We start from the raw sequence: 22,683 nt of genomic DNA on the forward strand, positions 1-22,683 counted from the left end.
TAATGGTAGTTTCGGGTATGAGATAGATGCTCATGACATATGATGGTATAGCTTGAAGCACGGATTTAATCATCACCTCTTTGCCCGCTTTAGACATAGCTCTTCCTCTCCAAGAATTAATTCTTTCCCACATGCGGTCCTTTATATAAGCAAAAGTGGCTTTCTTGCTTCTTCCCACCATTGACGGTAGGCCAAGATATGTGCCGTTACCGAGCACATAACAAACACCCATAATTCTAGATAAATCTGCTTGGGCAGCTTGGCTCAAATTTCGACCGAAAAAGACTTCTGACTTTGGCCATATTTATCTCTTGACCAGTTGCTTTGCCATAAATTTTTAGAATATTCATCAAATGATTTGTCTCCTCCAAATTTGACCTGCAAAATAAGAAGCCTTCATCAGCAAAAAGTAGATGGGACACCATAGGTGCCCCTCTACAAATCTTCACCCCATGAATGTCACCACTAGCCACTGACTTTTTTATGAGAGTGGAGAGTCCTTCAGCCGCCAATATAATGAGATAAGTGAGACAAGTATTTTAACATATATAATTTTGTTTTCACCATTGAATCAATAAGAGTCACCATTGAATCAAATGAGAAATGATGTGACATATTGATAAACAGCGAGATTTATTGATCTAATGGTAACATTTCTCACTCGTGCTTAGTAGTTGAGACAAATCCTCCGATTTATAAAACAATGTGAGTAGTTCTACTATTAGTAGAAGCCATCTTTTAACTATTGAATGAAATTCTTAGCGTGCTTAGTAGTGTGAGAAGTGTTTCTTTTGGTGATTAATTTGTATGTGGAACTGTAATTATTGGAAATATGAGAATAGATTCCATATCTCCCTTGTCAGCATATTAGACGGTTAAACCAACAAACACAAAGTTTCTAGAATGTTTGTTTGTGTGCAAGACTTCCCAAAACCTAAAAGAATATATATATTTTTTTATCAAGTAGTTTTTGAGTTAGACTCACTACAATTAAGTGTTGAAAGATAGAGAATTCTGAGATTAAACTCAAATTTCTATAAATCAATGTCCCTACAGCTACCAACCTAACTATATTTACCAGACAAGATTTTAAAGGAGAAAATTGAAGTACTAATGGTACTATTAGTGTTATGTTTGGATACACCGCCCTGCACGACTGGATGACTTCTCACCCCGAAAACCGTACAAAAAGCTACAATTTGTAGCTTCAACGTGATATTTTACCGTGATTTTAGAAACTTTCACCAGATTGATATCCAAACACAAACACTCGCTAAACTTCATAACATGAAAGTTTAAGATACTATGCCTTGAAAAAATGTTTTAAGATAGTAAATCCAACATCATTTATAAACCACCGATACAAACGGACATGGAACACAACACTAACAAAACAAGTTGATACTGGTAGTAATTTAAGAAAATGAATTAATTAAATGTAGATCCGACACATTTCGAAGGTGAGGTTAAACTAGCTTCATTAAAAGTGACCAATTCAGCTATTAGTCCAACAAAACAACCATACCTTATGCCCCAATTCACACTCTCACAGACAGTATAAACCCACAATTTTTTTTTATCAAAAGCACATTCAATAAATGATCCATGTCTTAAAGTTTTACAAATTAAAACACGGCAACCAACATTGTTTACGAGTGCAGATTAACCAAAACAATAATGCATAGAAGTTCCACAAAATGAAACAAGACCTTGCTCGTAAGTTCAAACAAACATAAAGAAGAATGCAATTAGTTCTACAACCCAAGAAGGATATTAAAATCAACCATAAGTAGTTTTAAAGTGACTAGTTATATTGCCTCTTGCCTTGTGACACATCAAGCACACCACGAAGATCGCTATGAATAGCCTGTATAGCCTGTGAATTTTGACCGAGACCGAGATCAGGAACATCCTCAGACGACATACAGTTACGAGAATCAACGCCTTTTAGAAACCAAGAGGAATTTGCAAGTTGATAATTGGCTGCACCTTGAGGAGATTGTGTAATGATCGAACCGTTGAAATTCAACAAGTTGTTCATCTCAACACTTGCCGTTGTTGTGTTTCGAGAATACCATGTTTGGTTTGACAGAAGAGAGAGAGCACAGCTTGAATCTGTGACTTCATTGTAGTTTTCCATTGGAGGAGGATGTCTAGTAGGACCATGAAAGTTTGTTCCTTGCAGGAAAAAATCGGATGGTGTCGTTGAGTTGTTCTGCTGCCAGGTAATTTGTGTTGTTTGATTACCGGGAATTGGCTCAGATGTTCTCGGAGAAAACTTTGGGTATGAAGCATCCATCAGAAAGTTATCACCTTTGCCATTATTATCTGTTGAAATAATCGCCAAAACATTTTATTGTTCTACATATATAGAATATCACTAGCTGAAAACAGAGATACTTTAAGAGAGTAATTTCTAACCAAGAGTATATGGAGAGAGTTTGGGAAAACGTGAGGTTAAGAAGGACTTTGGCTGGGGCTTTCTTCGCCTTTCATTATGGCCAGCTAGTCGCCTGCGGCAACTTCGTTTTCCTTGATCGAATTCAGTCAGCTGATGAAACCTGAGCAAACACTATCAAACAGGATGTTAGTTTTTCTGAAATAAAAATGCCATTGCGCGCTAGCTCAATTATGCAATAGAGTGGTTACAAAAGAGAACACAATACAACACAATATTTGACAAAATTGCTTCTTATCATTTGAAGTATGTCAACTTTCGCCATTGTAAGATTATTTCAACTTTTTTTTACTATAAGTGATTATTGAAAACTTCATCTAAATGCACACTTGGTCCCTAGTGATAACATCACTGACCAAATTTAACATGCATAAATATAATCAAAGATGTAACTCACATAGTTTAGTAATGTTTATGCATCGGGCGAGGGATATGGTATCGCCACGCCAACATTACCTATACCTCAAAAGGTTTCAAATTCAGGGTTGGAATAACATCAGCTAGAAAACCTCCTATGCTTCATGACACCTTGAACTCAAATATATATAATAGAATAGGCGCAAAGGAATCCGTTGAGCCTTATATAAAGCGGAAACACATTAACATTTACCTATACATATATTCATCTCAGAAGCTACAATTGATTTGGGGAAAGGGATTTGAGATTTTGTAATACCATGATGATAATCCAATTTATAGTCACAACATAACCACTATTGAATATTATCAAATCAGACTAATCCAATTTATGGTTAATTTTTTTTTTTAAACAATGACATTCATTGTTCAAAACAAAAGGGCATTGTTGGTTTGATACACATAATTTGAAGTACAACATATGTGAAAGTGAAACAAGAGGGCATTCAGTAATTAGTTGTTAGATTAATATTTTTTCTTTGTTAGGGTTCAGGGTTCAAACCCTGAACCTCCAACTTATTTAACACTTAGTTCAAACCAATTGAACTACCCAACCCACCCAAAGTACATACTCCGTATAATCTAATGGTAAGTTTGGACGGAGGATTTTTCAATGGAGTGAAAAACTTATTTTTCCTTTACAAATGAAGAACAAAGTGTGATTGAAATGTTATATATATATATATCATAATAGCTTTAAAGTTTGCTAGTTTTGTATGAAGATTGAAGAGTACCATCATTCATTTGCATAATCACAAGATAAACAAAACAATCACATAAAAGCATGTAGCAACAGATTCATGCATCAAATCCAGATATATAGAATGAACAAGTCTCCATAACATAAGAAAATTAAAATCACAAAACCATGTCAAAGAATACCAAATGAAATCCAATAGAAAAAAATTAACAACATGCCTAAAAGCCCCAAATGAAAAAACAAGCAAAAATAATGCCATTTTCAAATTGAAATGTAATGCTCCTAATATAAACAAACAAAAAAAAAACTTTTTGGGTTCATCGAATAAAACATGTATCCGGATAAAATGGTCCAGAAACTTTATTCAATGACAATGAACCTAGAAAATCATGTTTTGCTTATATTCAAAAGCAGAGTAGTATACAATTTTAAAAAAAAATAGTAGTAAAACAAAAAACAAAAAAACATAGGAAAAAAAAAATGAATAAAACATAGGAAAAAAAAAATAAAACACAAAATGAGCAAGGCAAAATGAGGCATAAAAAAGTAAACCAGAACATACCCATTATAGAAAGTTAAAAAACACTAAAAAAAGAAGAATAATTTGAAGCATTTAATAATAAATAAACAAAAGTAGAATGGTCAAAAGAATAAGAAGTTTAAAGAACATTTGACCTGCTACACTGTTGGCAAAATCTCTGCTCCAAACCAGAGACAACAACAGTTGGAGATTTTGAATGCATGCAACAAACTTTATGTCTACAATAATAAGCCTTAGAACCACTCAGATCTACTTTACAACCTTCAACTTGACACTTAGGTGGAAAATGAGTACCCTTTTTCATAACCATTGATGATTTTGTATTATTATAATTACTTTGAGTTGCTACAACAACACTACTTGTTGCATCTTCAAAGTAGATTTTTTTACCAAACTTTAAGCCATCAAGGAGAGTCTCATTGGTTGATGAGTTAGGTGGTGATGGTGAAGAAGAAAAAGGTACAAAACAAGAACTCATTGGTGTAACCAAAAGTTTTAAGAATGATAATACTATTTTTTTTTAGTACTAGTTACTATAGGAGCTAACTAAAGAATATAAAATTCATTGATTTTATTATTCAGAAATGAGAATTGTACACATATGGTGATGATAAAAGGAAGGAAGTGTGACAATGTAAGATACGTACACTTGTCTGTCTAAAAACTAGTTGATGGTTGGAAAGTAGACAAAAGAGAGAGATAATTGAGTTTGTACTTTTTTTTGTTACTTTTTCTATTTTGTAGTATTGAGTGATGGAGAGAGATTTGGAGAGCAATTTTGTTAAGTGTGTGTGTACAGTGTACTTCTTCTCTAGAAATTCATTTTAAATTAGTTGAGTAACTTTTAATATTCAACAGATTTTTAGGTGTTCTTTGGGATGCAATTGAACTGGTTTGTATCAGGTTTTGGTTAAAAAGTGTCTAAATCGACCGGTTTGTTTCGGTTTTTAGTATTTGTAAAAAATAGAATCGAACCAAATTAATCAATTGGTTTGATTTGGTTCGGTTGATAGGTTTAGAATGTCTTTAGTTCGAAATTTTATATTTATCTATGTAATTTTTTTTATGTTTTCCTTGCCATTATTTTTTCAAACCATTTTTTTTTTGTTTTTTGACCACATTTGAATCTGGTTCGGGGTCAGTTCTGGCATCAAGTGGTTTCAGCTCTCTCCCGATCGCAGTTGTGGGGGATCGAACCGCGATCCTCCCTACTAAGTTCAACGTCAATCACCACTGAACCAACAAATGAAGATTTAAGAAGACCAAACAAATGAAGTTTTTAATAATAAAATGAAGTTTTTAACATAACAGTTAAACTTGAATTTGAGACAAAATTCACTATTAACTAATACTTAAAAAGAGTATACAAATTTATTTTTTGACAAAAAATTCACATCAATATTTAAGATGTCATAATTTTTTGAAAAGATATAAATGAAATAATTTTAACTAAATAATCTCCCCAGCACAAAATTTGCCGAAAAAATCACAAAAGACGTCATCAGTTTGGTTAAAAAAAATGAAAAATAAATATGTAACTTATAACCTACATCAATCTAGTCACTGGTTTAGTTAAAAAGACGAGGATGTTCATGAATTTTTACAATTAAAAATTAAAATAGATTGCCAACGTTAGAATTTTAAGCAGTAGTTTATGGTTGGTCCACTTCAGGAGTGATATCACAAGTTTAGTTATAACATTTGAAATAAAGATTAATTAATATATGTTTTGTTAGCAAAAATTTTATCTTTAAAATGAATAAATGAAAACTATTATAACTTTAAAAGCCGATATCTTTATATTTCAATGTTTATCGTCTGAGCTATGTTAACGGGTACGAAGCAAAGATTAATTTTATCAACAGTTTGTTAATTCTATAGAGTATTTATGTATATATAGATTCATCAAGTGGTTTGCTAACTTAGACCCACCTAAAAATATAAGGGTCCGTTTGGAGCGCAGGATAGGATAATGATATGATAGAATATAAAACAGGATAAGGATATGATAGGATATCGGCAGGATAACAGCTATCCTCAGTTATCCTATCTTGTGTTTGGTGCACACAGGATAACAAACATGATAACTATTATATCATATTTTTAATACACACTTGCTCATAATAATATGATAAGATATATAAAATATTTAAATGACAAAATTATCCTTGTAAATCAATTCTTATTTTTTAAAAATTATTTTGTAATACTTTGAATTTTTAAATAAAAAATATAAATAAGTATTCAAAAAACTTTATATAGTTTTAAATAAAAAACATGAGAAAATAATAAAGTTTAATTTTTTATATGAATCATGATCAAATAAATAACCCAATGATATATATATGTTACATAAGCTAAATAAATATATGATATATCTCATACGTAAATAATAAAAATACCATTGCAAAATAATTATATTTAATTTATTATAAAATTTAAATTAATATCCATATTTTACGATTTTTTAATAATTAGTTTACTTTAAAATATTGTAATTTTAGTATAATTTTGATTTTGTTAGATTATGTAAATTGCAAAATTACCCTTGTGAGAAAATCACATGTATATTTAAAAATTAATAATTTTATTATTAATTTACTATCAAATTATTTTATTATTTATATTTTATTAATTTTCATTTTTTTTTATTTTAAAATATATTTTATAGAATAAATCAGTAAAAAAAAAAGGGCAAATGATCATTTACCCCCCTGCAAAATAAGGAAATTTTCGTTTACCCCCCTGCACAAATTTTTTTTCTGTTTACCCCCCTGCAAAAAATAGATTCTCTCATTTCGCCCCCTGGGTGTACAGCAGGACAAGTGAATGTGCAAATTTGCTGACGTGGCTTGTACACATGGAAAAAAATCATTTATATTTATTTTTAAATTCCACGTCAGATATTATTTTTTTCAAAAAATAAAAATAAAATATTTTTTTTTCCTACAAAATTTAAAAAACGAATTTTGTTTTTTTTTTTAAAAAATTTTAAAAAACATTTCCTAGAAATAACTTTTTTTTTTCGTACAAAATTATTGAGTATTTTTTTCCTAAAATAAAATAAAAAACGAATTTTCTTATTTTACTCCAAAAATAAAGATTTATTTTCAAATCTTTTTGAATTAAAAAAAACAAAATCTTCGCCGTAATCGTTTGCTTCCACCGTCATGATTGTATTTGTCGTCGTCTTCTTCAATCGCCGAAATCATCTTCTACTTCATTATTGTCTTCTGCTTCTTTATATTTTTCTAGTTTTAGGGCAAATGGTTTTGAGAGAAGAGGAAAACACCAATAAAACTTGTTTTTCTATTTTATATTTTTTTTGAAAATCTTTTTCTATTTTTTTTAATTCAAAGAGAATAACAAAAAATAAAGTTTTATTTTTAAAAAATAAAGATTATGTTTTTTTTAATTCAAAAAGTTTAAAAATAAATCTTTAAAATTTGTATTTCGGAAATAAACTTTATTTCGGAGTAAATCTTTATTTTGGGAGCAAAATAAGAAAATTCTTTTTTTTATTTTTTATTTTGGGAGGAATTTTTTTTTATTGGAAATTTTTTTAAAATCATTTATATGAAAAAAAATTAATTTTTTTTTGCAGGAATTTTTTTAAAAAATTTTGGGGAAAATAAACAGAATTTTTTTTTTATTTTGTAGGAAAAAAATTATTTTTTATTTTTTTAAAAAAATATTATCTGACGTGGAATTTAAAAAATAAATATAAATGATTTTTTCCACATGTACAAGCCACGTCAACAGGTTTGCATAGTCACTTGTCCTGTTGTACACCCAGGGGGCGAAATGAGGGAATCTATTTTTTGCAAGGGGGTAAACAGAAAAAAAATCTGTGCAGGGGGGTAAACGAAAATTTGCTTATTTTGCAGGGGGGTAAATGATCATTTACCCAAAAAAAAATCATATCCTGCTGGTAACCCAGCTCAAATTCAGGATAAAATTTTTAACTAGAGAGACATGATAGGATAAGCTACATGATTAACTTATCATATCCTACCGTGTCACCAAACACTGGACTGAAATAGGATATGATACAGTTATCATATCATGTCTCTTATCCTGTGCACCAAACGGGCCCTAAAGGTCTAAATTAGCAAGGTGCACATTTTCAGTTTGGACAAAAAAAACCTTGACATTTAGTTATTTTACACTAGAAAACTGAGGGTTAGTTAGGTAAATTTTATTAAATGTTGGTGCACTCATTTGCTAATTTACACCCACTTAATTAAAAATATATGCAATCTAAATAAACAACATAGGAAATCAAAAAATGACAACTTAAGAAAACATGTTACTCAACTTTGAAAAGGTACATCTTGCTAACTTAGACCTTCATGTTAAAACATCAAATCAGGTTTTACTAAACTACCATTGGCTTGAAATAGTAAAAAAATGGTATTTTGGTCTAAAGCGAAAATGTGCACCTTACTAACTTAGATCTTCATATTTTTAGGTGGGTCTAAGTTAGCAAACCTCATTCATTAATTATTCAAAAAGTTTTTTAAATAATAAATATAAGGTTACAAATTGATTTGTGAGGCCCAACACATAAATGGCACCGAGAGGATTCTAATTAACGACGATTGACAATACATTTTAGAAGTAAAAATTTATATCCGTTTTTATGATGGTTGACATGCGTTCAACATGAATTATATTCGTTTTTATGATGGTTGACATGCGTTCAATATGAATTATATCTTTATGTTTCATTGTTTTTTCAAACAGGTATCAATTAGATACTATCTCAATGTAACAATAAATAAGCCGAGCTTCATGCCATTTACAACGGTCTTTGCTACTAGCTTACAAGCCGAGCTTCATGCCATTTACAACGGTCTTTGCTTAGCAATGGACCGAGGTTTCAACAATGTGATTATTGAATCAGATTCTACAATTGCAATTGGTTTGGTGGAACATGATATCTCTCCTCTTCATCCTTATGCTCCTCTCATCAAGAAAATTAGACAATTCCAAAACATGGATTGAACTATTGCTTTCCATCATACTCTTAGAGAAGGCAACGAGTGTGCAAATTGGCTTGCCAAGAAGGGTGCTACCTCATATGTCTCCCTAAAGATTTGGCATAGTTGTCCCCCTCAGCTTAGTAATGTTTTGATAGTTGATGTTTCAGGTGTTACTTGCCCGCGAGCCTAGTTTGCTTTCTGTTTTTGCTTCTTTTATTTTCTGATGTATAAAAAAAAATGTAACAATAAATAAATATGATCATTAACTTATATTTTTAAACAATGATATATGTCCTGGGGGAAATTTTAATATTTTTTAAAGTTCATAATAACCCATTTGTAAAAACGTTCAATTAATATTTTGAGAAAAATACTTGACAAAAAAAATTAAAAAAATAGAGATAAATACATACACCTCACCTCCCTTGAGATCTGATCTCACATGCACTGTTTTTAACTAAGATTAGAAATAGAATTAAAATTGGAAAAGGATTGTATAGTGTGTGTGTGTATGTCTTTTTGAGGAAAAATGAAAGTGATATATCAAACAAGACAAAGAAGTAAGCATCAATTCTATTTTAGAGTCGACACTGTTTGGTAACACAAATAAGCTAGCTTATAGCTTATTATATGAGCTTATAAGCTTGTTTCAAAAAATTAGAGGTGTTTGGTAACAAGCTTTTTGTACTAGCTTCACTAGTAGAAAAATGATTTTTGGCTAAGAGATTCCACTACTGGTATGTGAATACCAGTAGTTAAAACCATTTGACCAAATGATTCCACTACTGATATTTGAATACCAGTAGTGAAAAGTTCATAGACAAGAGATTTCACTACTGGTTTTCTTAAATCCGTAGTGAAAAGTAGACACGGTGGCAATGTTGTAATTATGTTGAAATTTGTTTTAATTGGATTTCACTACTGATTTGGTCTTCAACAGTAGTTAAATCCCTTAACTTAGAATGTATACCCTTTCCTTCTCATTCTCTCGTACGCGAAATCTTTCTCACTCAAAACCCTAAAACGATTTCCCTTCCTCTTTCTCACTCAAAAATCCTTCAAATCCGCTGCACTCATCTTCGTTCGTTCAGATTCAGGTTCGTTTTCACTTTCGTTCGTTTCAACTCATCTTCGTTCTCTAATTTCACCTTCAAATTCACTCTCTGATTTCACTTCCAAGCTTCAGATCCGTTCTCTGATTTCACCTTCATTCAACCTTCTCTAATTTTTGTACTAGCTTATAGCTTTTTTTCAGATGCTATTTCAAGTAGCATTTGAGCTTATAGCTTATAGCTTTTTACACTTTATTCCATTTTTACCCTTTAATTTAATAACTACCCACTCTAAAAAATAAACTACCCACTATCAATTATGTAATTTTATATTTAATAACCACTTTAAAAGTTAATTTTACCAAACACTTTAATTTCAATAAGCTAGCTTTTCAGCTATCAGCTATAAGCTAGCTTTTCAGCTATCAGCTAGCTTATCAGCTATCAGCTAGCTTATAGCTTATTTTTACCAAACAGACCCAAGGGAAACATTTGTGTCTCTGCGTATTACTTAATCGGGCAATTCCTCCCTACTTTCATGTAGGAAATGGTACTTGGACACATATCCAACATAATCACAAAAAATATTCATGGTGGATATGGTAAAATCCAAATAATACCTTTAAAATTGAGTGTATATATGTGTGAGTATTCTAGTATCTATGCATCTCACCTCACACCGGCATATGTTGTTATTGTTATCATGGGTGTTTAATCTACTTCTAATGTATTAAAATCGATTACTAGTAAATTTATTAATTTATCCTTAGTAGAATTAACCACATTTTAAATTGTGTATTCTTCATTATAATTTTACAAACAAAAAATTATAAAAAAATAAAATAGAAAGAATAGGAACAAAAAAAAACAATAAAAAGCTTATAAAAAGTTTAGTCAAACAAAAATTTATAGAAAAAATAAGATAAATATACATAAAAATAGAATTATAAACAATATTCTTCGTAAAAAAAAATTTTTTTTTTTTGAAAACTTGGTATCCGGCCTTAGGACCGACTAATCCAAGGGGACCAATCCCACCGCCCACTTGCGGGGGCCCTATTTAAAGCCAGAGTTTTTTTGCTCTGTATGGACAGCCTACCGAAATTGGCACCAGTGGGAATCGAACCTGAGACCTTGAGAGGAGCATACTCCAAGGACCCAAGCCAACACCACTCGACCAACCCCAAGTGGATTTCGTAAAAAAAAATATTACTACCAAGTTTAGTATTAATTATTCCGTCAACGGACCCGTGCGAATATTAGTTAAGTACTATAGTTTTAGTTTTGTGACTAAGATTTGCTCGTGAAGAATGAACCCAAATCACACAAATTACGTGAAATTAAGTACTATAGTTTTAGTCTTGTGACTATAGTTTTCGTTGTTAAAATTAAAAATAGTGAGAAACTACGTGAAATTATCACGACAATGAATCCAAGTCCGTACTAAGGTACTAATACCTGCACTTATATTATATCCGTTCATTTTTGTGGATAACTACCTATATATTTATGTCGGTACCAATAACGAGGGTTTTTACCCTACCATTATAGGTTTGTTTTACAAGTACCATTGAATATGAGTCTAATTGTCATTTCTACGCACAACATATTGAAAGAAACGGTTAACATGGATAATCACAATAACGAGATTTATAATAATATGACTTCTTGACTTTGTTGGTGACTTCTCCCAATGTATAATGTTGTGAATTCGGATTGAATCACACCAATAAAATAATTGATGTGTGGAGCAAATAACGATTAAGCAATCAAATAATGAGATCGGCAATAAAAATCACAAATCAAAAGATAAAGCGATAAAAGAAAAGAACACAAGAGAATTGTTTACCCAGTTCAGTCAATGTGACCTACTCTGGGGGAGAGAGCAGCTCTCCGATCCACTATCAAACTTGTTCCTTGATTACAATGAAATTCACCACAAGAGTTACAAGATTTAGAGTTTTTCCTAAATCTACCCTAAGCCCGAATTTCTTCCCGTGACCAAGAAATTCAATATGAAAGTGTTTCCCAAGGTGATAGAATGTTTCCCTAACCCTAGAGTCTTCCCAAGATGAAATCTCTCAACCCTAGCCTTTTTGTTAGCCTTTGAAACCCTAAAATCCCCTTAAAAAAGTCAGAAAACGCATAACATATATATAGGCCCGCAGACACTACGCCTGGGCGCAGCCTCCCACGCCTGGGCGTGAGCAACCTGAGTTCAGCCCAGTTTTTCACGCCTGGGCGCCAACTCCCACGCCTGGGCGTGAGCAGGCAGAGACTACCAAAACATGATTTTCTGATTTTTACATTATTTCAAGGCAATATTCAACAATTCTCCACCTTGCCTTTAAATCAATGGTGATGCCGACTTCTCATCAACCATCGTGCTGCTCTCTCCAACCTCCGTCTACTCTTCAACGAAGTTAATCAAGTCCAAGCAATGCTTGAACTTAGCTCTAGGTAACGATTTGGTGAACATGTCAGCTGGATTCTCCTCCGATGCAATTTTCTCCACCATGATCTCTTTTGTCTCAATCATGTCTCTTACAAAATGCAACCGAATGTCAATGTGCTTTGTCCTTTCATGATACACCTGGTGATTTGCCAAATGAATGGCACTCTGATTGTCACAATGTATCTTCACACATCCTTGACTAATCCCCATTTCTCCAATCATACCCTTCAACCATATGGCTTCCTTGACCCCTTCAACAAGGGCTATGTATTCTGCTTGAGTTGTTGACAAAGCTACAACAGATTGTTGATTGGCCTTCCACGTTACCGCTGTACCGAACAATGTAAACACAAAACCCGATAAGGATTTTCTAGTGTCTATGTTACCTGCATAGTCCGCATCCACATATCCCTCCAAAGCATCTCTTCCTGGATCAGTTCTTGTGTACTTCAGACCACCCTTCAAAGAACCATTCAAATACCTCAAAACCCACTTCAAAGCTTGCCAATGAACTTGGCCCGGATTTGCCATAAACCGACTTACCACGCTAATTGCATATGATAAATCAGGCCTACTACAAACCATGCCATACATGATGCTTCCAACCCCACTTGCATAGGGAGTACTCTCCATCTTCTTTCTCTCATCCTCGGATTGAGGACACTGTTTTATCGACAACTTTGAATGGTGACCAAGTGGCGTGTTCACTACCTTAGAATCTGTCATTCTAAACCGCTCCACCACTTTCTTCAAATAATCATGCTGAGATAAGAACAACTCACCTTTACTCCGGTCTCTCAAGATATCCATACCAAGTATCCTCTTCGCATTGCCAAGATCCTTCATCTCAAATTCACCATTTAGTTTCTCCTTGAGCTGTTGAATCTCTTGCTTGTCAGAACTTGCCATAAGAATATCATCTACATAAAGAAGAAGGTAGAGAATGACTTTCTCATTCCTCTTCATCATGTACACACAACTATCATAGTTGCTTCTCACAAATCCAGCCTTCAATAAGAAATCATCAAACCGACGATACCACTGCCTTGGACTCTGCTTCAACCCATACAAAGATTTCTTTAACAAACACACTTTTGAATTGTCTTTCACAAAACCTTCAGGTTGTTGCATGTAGATAGTTTCTTCTAACTCTCCATGTAAGAATGCGGTCTTCACATCCATTTGTTCTAACTCAAGATCATACATGTTAACAATCGCCATAAGTACCCTTATAGAACAATGTTTCACCACAGGTGAGAAGATTTCGTTGTAATCAATCCCCTCAACCTGAGTAAAACCCTTTGCTACAAGTCTTGCCTTATACCTTGGTGCTTCGACCCCTGGTATACCTTCTTTTCTTTTGAACACCCACTTGCTACCAACTACCCTTTTATTTTTAGGTAATGGCACAAGCTTCCAAGTCTGGTTCTTCTCCAATGAAAGCATTTCCTCATTCATTGCCTTCAACCAGTCTTGACTATCTATGCTTTCTGATGCTTCCCTGAAGTTCTTTGGTTCCGAGTCTTGCACTTCTTCAGCTGCATTCAAAGCATAACAAATAAGGTCAGCATAACCGAGTCTATTAGGTGGACGAATAACTCTCCTCTCCCTATCTCTTGCTAGCTGATAGTCAGGAACAGTTGTTTCATCACTTCCACTTTCATCAGGTACTTGAGTCTCATCCTCCTTTTCCCTCTCATCTGTGGAAGGCTCCACCTCAAACTGAATTCTCTCCACCCCCGTTTCTGGTCTTTTCTCAAGGTCTTTGCACTTCATCCCCATTCGGGTCTCATCAAAAGTGACATCCCTGCTTATGATAAACTTTGATCCTCCAGGCTCCATCTTCCACAGCTTGTAACCTTTCACACCTTCAGGGTAACCAATGAAAACACACTTCACAGCTCTAGCATCAAGCTTATCTTGCTTGACATGTGCAAATGCTAAAGCTCCAAAGATTTTCAAGTTAGAGTAGTCTGCCGGCTTGCCACTCCAAACCTCCATAGGTGTCTTTAGATCAATTCCTGTTGATGGACATCTGTTGATCAAATATGCAGCAGTGTTAACTGCCTCTCCCCAGAAACTCTTGGGTAATCCAGCTCCCAACAGCATACATCTCACGCGCTCCAGCAAGGTCCTGTTCATCCTTTCAGCTAGTCCATTCTGCTGCGGTGTGTATGCAACGGTCTTATGCCTCTTTATACCTAGTTTCCTGCAAAACTCATTAAACTGCTCTGAAACAAACTCCAGGCCATTGTCAGTCCTTAAAAGTTTTAGTTTACTTCCTGTTTGATTTTCTATTAAGGTATGCCATTCTTTGAATTTTTCAAAAGTGTCACTTTTATTCTTTATTATGTAAACCCATACCCTCCTAGAGTAATCATCAATTATTGAAAGAAAATATGAACCTCCCCCATGAGTAGACACAGATGCTGGACCCCAAAGATCCGAGTGAACATACTCGAATGGCCTAGTAGACTTATGCACTCCCACCCCAAACTTAACCTTATGTTGTTTTCCTAGAGTACAATTATCACAAAAGTCTAGTTTGTTCAATTTTTCTTTCCCTAGTAAACCTTGTTTAGCTAGTTCAACTAAACCCCTTTCACTAACATGACCTAACCTCAAATGCCATAGTTTAGTTATGTCTGCATTTTCAACACTAGTTACTAATGCATTAGAAATAACAGTTGAACCTTCTAAAATGTAAAGACCATTCATTTTAGACCCCTTAGCAATTACTAATGCACCATTAGAAATTCTCATTACCCCACGTTCAATCCTAGTACAATACCCTAGATTATCAAACATGCTTATGGAAATTAAATTTCTTTTAAGTTCAGGAATATACCTCACATTCTTCAAAAGGAAATCACGATCGTCATACATTTTAAGACGAATAGTACCCATACCTTGAACCTTGCACGCTTTATTGTTACCTAGACGGACGACTCCACCTTCTTTAAGCTCCAAAGTTTCAAAGTACTCCTTTCTTGGACAAATGTGATATGAGCACCCCGAGTCCATGACCCAGCTCTTCTCAGGTTCCCAACTTGTAACTGTCAATGCTCCTGCACTCTCATAACCTTCCTCTTCACTAACGACAATTTGAGTTGACGAACTACCACCACCCCTTCTCTCAGGGCAGTCCTTCTTGAAGTGACCTGGTTCATGACAATGATAACACTTTAACTTGCCACCACCATCACCCTTTGACCTAGACTTGGACCTATGCTTCTTTCCCTTCCCCTTACTTTTGTTCTCGCTTCTTCCTCTCGCCACATTCAGCCCTTCTCCGCTGTCATCAATCCTCAAGTCTCTCATCTTAGTCATCTCCTTGGTTCTCAAAGCCGATTGGACTTCATCCAAGGTGATAGTACCTTCTTTTCCATAGAGCAATGCATCCTTGAGGTTTTCAAATGACTTAGGTAAAGCACACAATAGGTGGAAAGCTTTGTCCTCGTCCTCTAAGTTCACATCAATGTTCGCCAAATCGTCAATAATCTTATTGAACTCCGAAAGCTGCTCAACCACGGACTTGTTCTCCGACATACGATAGAAGAACAACCGTTCTTTCAGACACTGCTTATGTGCCAAGGACTTGGTCATATACAATGCATCAAGCTTCGACCACATCCCTGCAGCAGTCCTCTCCTTTGCTACTTCTCTCAACACATTATCCGCGAGGCACAAGATAATGGCACTCAATGCCTTATCATTCATCTCGTTCTTCTCTGCTGCTGAGAAAGTATTAGGCATGTTCGCAATTCCTAACAATGCTTCTGAACACTTCTGTTGTGTTAATATTGCCCTCACCTTCACCTTCCACAACCCAAAGTCGTTACTCCCGGTGAACTTCTCAATGTCCCACTTAGAACCCATGATACTTAAATCGTTTGATCCTTTGCCCCACGGTGGGCGCCAATTGTTGTGAATTCGGATTGAATCACACCAATAAAATAATTGATGTGTGGAGCAAATAACGATTAAGCAATCAAATAATGAGATCGGCAATAAAAATCACAAATCAAAAGATAAAGCGATAAAAGAAAAGAACACAAGAGAATTGTTTACCCAGTTCAGTCAATGTGACCTACTCTGGGGGAGAGAGCAGCTCTCCGATCCACTATCAAACTTGTTCCTTGATTACAATGAAATTCACCACAAGAGTTACAAGATTTAGAGTTTTTCCTAAATCTACCCTAAGCCCGAATTTCTTCCCGTGACCAAGAAATTCAATATGAAAGTGTTTCCCAAGGTGATAGAATGTTTCCCTAACCCTAGAGTCTTCCCAAGATGAAATCTCTCAACCCTAGCCTTTTTGTTAGCCTTTGAAACCCTAAAATCCCCTTAAAAAAGTCAGAAAACGCATAACATATATATAGGCCCGCAGACACTACGCCTGGGCGCAGCCTCCCACGCCTGGGCGTGAGCAACCTGAGTTCAGCCCAGTTTTTCACGCCTGGGCGCCAACTCCCACGCCTGGGCGTGAGCAGGCAGAGACTACCAAAACATGATTTTCTGATTTTTACATTATTTCAAGGCAATATTCAACATATAATAATATAAGAGGCATGATATTTAAACACAAAATCTCCAGACAATTTTTTGACAACGTATGGGTATTAGAGTGTGCACGGAAACCAATAAAGTAGATTATATTATTTAAAAATTGAAAAAAGTGTTTGGATGGTATATTTGTCCGGTTTGTGTTCATAAACTGTGTCAACATGACATTTCTCATAATATAATAACTTCTTGTTGTATGAAAGAAACAATAACGAGATTTATAGGATAATGAAAATTTCCGAATGGAATAGATCATGTCTTTGAAAATTAGAATTAGACAAAAATAGTGGAAATATTCTTACATGATCACATGATAAAAAAATTTATATTTGGTCACACTAATAAAAAGAGAAACAAGCATTTGAAAAAAAAATTAAATAATATTTACTTTTCAAATTATTAAAATTATTAAATGATATAACATTTTTGTAAGTGTGGCTAAATGTAAAATTTCTTTGTCACGTGAGTATTTAAGAATATTTTAGAAAAGTGGGTGCCAATAAAGAAAAAGAATGAAAGAATCACAAAAGAGTTTGGTCAAATGAATATTAAGACTAGTGAATCTATTAGAATTATTCATTTCAAGGGTATATCGATACATATTCAAATAAGATGTGTAATAAAGAACTCGCCTTTTTATTTTGTACATGTCTCATTGAACTTATTCCCATATTGGCAGCTCAAGTATCCAGCACCAGGTGCTCCAAAGTTAGCAAAGAGGGTGAAGGAGCTAGTCGAAGCATCCGGGTTGAGTCGAGTGGACGAAGATAATAAACGCGGACTTGATCATCGAACATGGGTGCCTCTCATGTTGATGTATCCAGAGGCTGATATTCCAGTGTGTCAACTTTCTGTTTCATCAAATAAAGATGGCACTTACCATTATAACTTGGGAAAGGCATTAGCTTCTCTTAAAGATGAAGGTGTTCTAATAATCGGATCAGGAAATACCACTCTTAAAGATGAAGGAAAGTGGAACTCGCGAAAGCCCTCCTCCTTCTTGGGCACTGGCATTTGATTCCTGGTTAAAACAATCTCTCGTCGAAGGAAGGTATGTATTGTGTTGGTGTTGCCTTTATTATTTCATGTCACATTAAGAATGACTATAACGTTAGTATATTGGAATTTGAACAAACTGCTATTTAGCTGTGATACACGAATTAGTACAAAGTGTTGTCAAATTGCAGCTATAGCACTGCAGCGTGCACATTCTAATGCAAGTGTGTTCGATCTCCGACTAATGCATATATCACTACAACAAAAAGGGTCTTTAATAGTGCTTATTTTGGCTTTTAATAGTGCTTTAAAACGCTATTACTGATACCGCTATTATAAGTCTGGATGCCTATAATAATGTTTTTAAAACGCTATCATATGTACACTTTTAATGGCGGTTTTTCTAAAAAGCGTTGTAGTATGTAACTGCGCGGACCAAAGAGAAGGCTCCATATGCAAAAGTGGCTCATCCAGGGCCTGATCACTTCTTTCCTTTGCATGTGGCTGTGGGGGCTGCTGGTGAGAATTCAAAGGCCAAAGTTATCCATGAGAGTTGGGATGATGGTGCTTTTTCTTATATGCCTCCTTTGGTTTCACAGCAGCTAATTAACTAGTTGATACATCACATTTCTTCATTGTTCTGTCTTTTATGTAATAATCAAATAAAATGTAGTGGTGTGATGTTTATGAAATAATCTAAAACGATATTATGTGCTAGATTTTTTTTTATGGCCAATGTTAATATGTGCATATAGTGCACATGTTAAGATGTCCATATAGTGCACATGTTAAGGAGTAATAAATGATGGTTGATCTCATTTATTTTATTTTGGAGAAAGAGAAAATTAATTTCAGTCAAATAAATATAAAAATAATATATAATTCAATTCTTGGATAAATTTTTTGTTGTATAAACCAAAATCATAGAACAAATAATATACAATTCATTTAATAAAGAATATTTTACAATGTCAAACAAATCTCACATAAAAAAAAATTTCTCGATTTGTGAGCAAGAGCCATGCTAATTTTCTCCGTATCGTTCCAATTAATAATGAAAGAAATTTTAATTTAGCAAATAATATGTATAAATAATTTGATATTTTCATGATATATAATATATACCTTTATGTTATATAGTGTGTATTATTAATAAGAATGATTTTTTTTTTGGAGTGGGCCATGGGAAACCTAGGCCCTAACATAGGTCCGCCACTCGATAGTTGGAAAATCACAAACCCTAACCACAAAATCTCAAATCAAACACATATAAATTCATCATCACAAACCGTGAAGAACCAAACAAGTACGACGACAATGAAAACACAACCATTCAATCACTTCTCCCCTTTGCACCTCTTCCCTCTCGTGCACCCATTTCAACACCTCTTTAGATTGTACATCAACCCTAAATTTCTTGGACCAATCCTCATAGTATCACAATTTCATTTGCAAGCTTGCTCAATGGCTTATGTTGCATGCAGTCTCTATGTCGACCATGTTAGTGAATCACAAACTCTAAAGTTTTTTCATTCTGGGGTTTTTATTTGATGCAATCTCTGATATATTTCTTGGATCTATTGTGATTTCTTATATATTAGGGTTTTTTTTAATTAAAAAATATTATTTTTATTTGATTGATCAATTAGATTTGTATGTCAATTTTATATTCATTGTAATTAGATTTAGCGTCGTTTGTTGTATAGTATATCTCTTGCAAAATCATATAAACAAGTCAAAAGAGTTTTCCAATTCATTTGTCAAAGATGTGTTTTGTAATATACTCCACGTTAAAGTCTTTTGCAATTATAATATACTTCATGTTGAATTGATATTATATAATTTAGTTTCTTTAAAACATCAATTTTTTTTTATTTAAACTGATGTCCTTTGTGCTAGAAATCATTATTGGTGAAGAAAAGTGGTTTGTCATATATATTTTTTTTTATATTTTTTTTGACAGATATATATTTTTTTATAATAGTACTTTGTCTTCTTGTGTAATTTATCTTTCTTTGTGCCTTTCCATTACAGTCTTTTTTATAATACAACTTGATTACTATTTTTTTTCTTTGATTTTTTTCCTTAGAAAATGAATAAGAAAGCAAGGTTAAAAGCAAAAGAAAAAACTTCAAGACTGGGATGAAAATAGAACTTCCAAGTTTGAGCTACTTCAAGCCGGATTAAGCAATGAATTGGTTAGTATATAATTACAAAAATCTATTTTTCCTAATTAATCTAATGTTATGACTACTTTACCTTCTTATTTGTGTATTTTGTCTTTCTTTAATGTACTTCGTGTTTGTGTACTCTTTTTCATTTTACCTCCATTGGACACATAATAACACCTTATTCAATTACTACTATTTACTATAGTTCCTTTTAAAAGGGTTATACCATTTGCATTTCATTTTAGACCCTCCTTTGTTGTTGTTATCTTACACTTACGGTTTGGAATTTGTTCTTGTAACTTTTACAATAATTTTTTCCCTATAAACAAAAATATATTTTTGCATTGTTTTACAAAAACAATTATCTAAACAACGGTTAAAATTAATTAATTGGATAAATAATTAGAATTAGAATTTTTTGTATTACATGGGATATTTATCACTATTAGGTGTTTTTTAATAAGTTAACAACATCTAAGTTTTAAAGATTGAGTAGACCTCCCAACTGAGTTGGAACATCTAAACACTCTCATCCTATACTTATAGCTCATAATAATATAAATAAAAATAGAAGAAAAAATATGTACATCGGACTAGACCTTACCCCAAAAGTAACCAAAATAAAAGTGGTGCGAAATAATTATCCCTACAAAGGGAATTTGCAAAGAGCTCTAGCTTCCAGTTTGCCAAACCCCCTCCCATTTCATAGGGACATGTGAGATGTGACACCCCGTGAACGAGTATCATATGACTACCTGATGACTGTTAGTTATATGATGTTTTTAGTAGCAATTTAGGGTAGTTCTAATAGCAATTGAAGCCAAAAGCAAGCAAATGTCTGGAAAAGTGAAGTTACTTGGCCCAGAAGCAAGAAAAGTGGAAAAAGCAGCAAAAAAGGGCAAAATCGTAATAAACAGCGCAATCCATCGTACCTACGATGAGATCCAGCGTGGCGTTATGAGAAGACAGTTTAAATTGAAGAAAATCTGCAACAAATCTTTATCATCGTACCACGATGACTTGTCACGATGAAAGACCCTTGAAGAAAACAGATAATCTGGAGAAGATCTTCCGTCGTACCACGATATGATCCATCGTTGCCACGATGAGGCAAAATTACACGCCATCGTGGCCACGATGGGTGCGATGGACGCGTAGAAAAAGCCCAAATCCAACTGAAAAACTATAAATAGAGCATTCCTCCTTCATTATTATTCATTCCAAAAATATCCAGAGACATTGAATATTCACTCTAGAGTTAGGAGAACTCTAAGGAGGAGGCAAGGAGGGTCAATGAACTCGACGACCAATAAGGTTTTTTTCTTTATTGTCTTTGTAATTTATTTCTCATAGGTTAGGTGGAGTCGATGAACTCCCTTACGAATGCTTGGTTTTGTATAATTTGGGTAAATTCTGTTTTTCCTATTGAAACTCTTTTATTGTCTGGTTTTTTTATTTATTTTAATACTGATCACATTAGAATAAAATATAAGGAAATTAGTGGATATCGGATAAGAAACGAAGCTAATTATCCCAAACGAAGGACAGTGTGTTAAGGTCCAATATGAGACCATTAAATTCAGTATCTAAGGTCTTAGTATAGGATTAAAAGCTTAGTCTAGAGCGATAAATTCAGCCTGAAGTCAGAGTTAGGACTAGCTTGAGGAACACACGACAGCTTGCGACACATTGAGCCTTAAGGGTAATGATACCAAAGTTTAAACGAGTAAGTGGAACCAACTGGGGCGAGGATATTTAAGCAGAGTAAAGGCAACCCTAACTAGGCTCTGACCAGTTTGTAATAGAAATAAGGAATGAGTGCTTCCGAACCTATTTTAGAAGACTAATCCTGATAGAGGAGAACAAGGGAATTAACCACCAACCAGGAGTAAGGGAGGGATTCGAAAACACTTAACCACCCCGCGTGGACACACACGCACCTTTATTTATTTTTCAGTCATTTACTTTCCTGCAATTTACTTTTACCCGCACAAGTATCTCTAAACAACAAAGTGAATGCAAAACCATTCCTAAGAAAAACTAGTAATTTTGGCACAATCTCTGTGGAGAACAATAACTTATCACTTTATTACTTGGTTGTGATTCTATGCACTTGCAGAGCCACCATCAAGTTTTTGGCGCCGTTGTCGGGGATTCTGTTTACAGAGACATTAGCGTAGTTTAGGAATTGTAAATTTTTCAAAAAAATAAAATAAAATTAAAATCAGTTCTTGCAAAAATTAAACTATCATACGATTCTGCTAGGCAAGATTTGGTACTTATGCGATCCTAGTGATCCACCTCTCTTACCTGGAAATCCCTGTGGTTAAGTTATTGCACAT

General features: G+C 33.8%; 1 protein-coding gene and 1 pseudogene across 1 annotated transcript; one reads left to right on the plus strand and one right to left on the minus strand.

Moving 5' to 3' along the window:
• Window positions 1-1,569: 1,569 nt before the first annotated feature.
• On the minus strand, window positions 1,570-4,739 carry LOC123898017 (squamosa promoter-binding-like protein 17). The gene is made up of 3 exons (XM_045948860.1): window positions 4,251-4,739; window positions 2,422-2,561; window positions 1,570-2,328 (listed from the first exon to the last, which is right to left on the minus strand). Exons 1-3 carry the CDS (start codon window positions 4,592-4,594, stop codon window positions 1,805-1,807), a joined length of 1,008 nt encoding a protein of 335 aa, XP_045804816.1. The 5' UTR covers window positions 4,595-4,739; the 3' UTR covers window positions 1,570-1,804.
• A 12,976-nt stretch (window positions 4,740-17,715) lies between these two features.
• On the plus strand, window positions 17,716-18,780 carry LOC123896067 (annotated as a pseudogene).
• Window positions 18,781-22,683: the final 3,903 nt, after the last annotated feature.

Source organism: Trifolium pratense, linkage group LG7, assembly GCF_020283565.1.
Source record: "Trifolium pratense cultivar HEN17-A07 linkage group LG7, ARS_RC_1.1, whole genome shotgun sequence".
Lineage (NCBI taxonomy): Eukaryota > Viridiplantae > Streptophyta > Magnoliopsida > Fabales > Fabaceae > Trifolium > Trifolium pratense.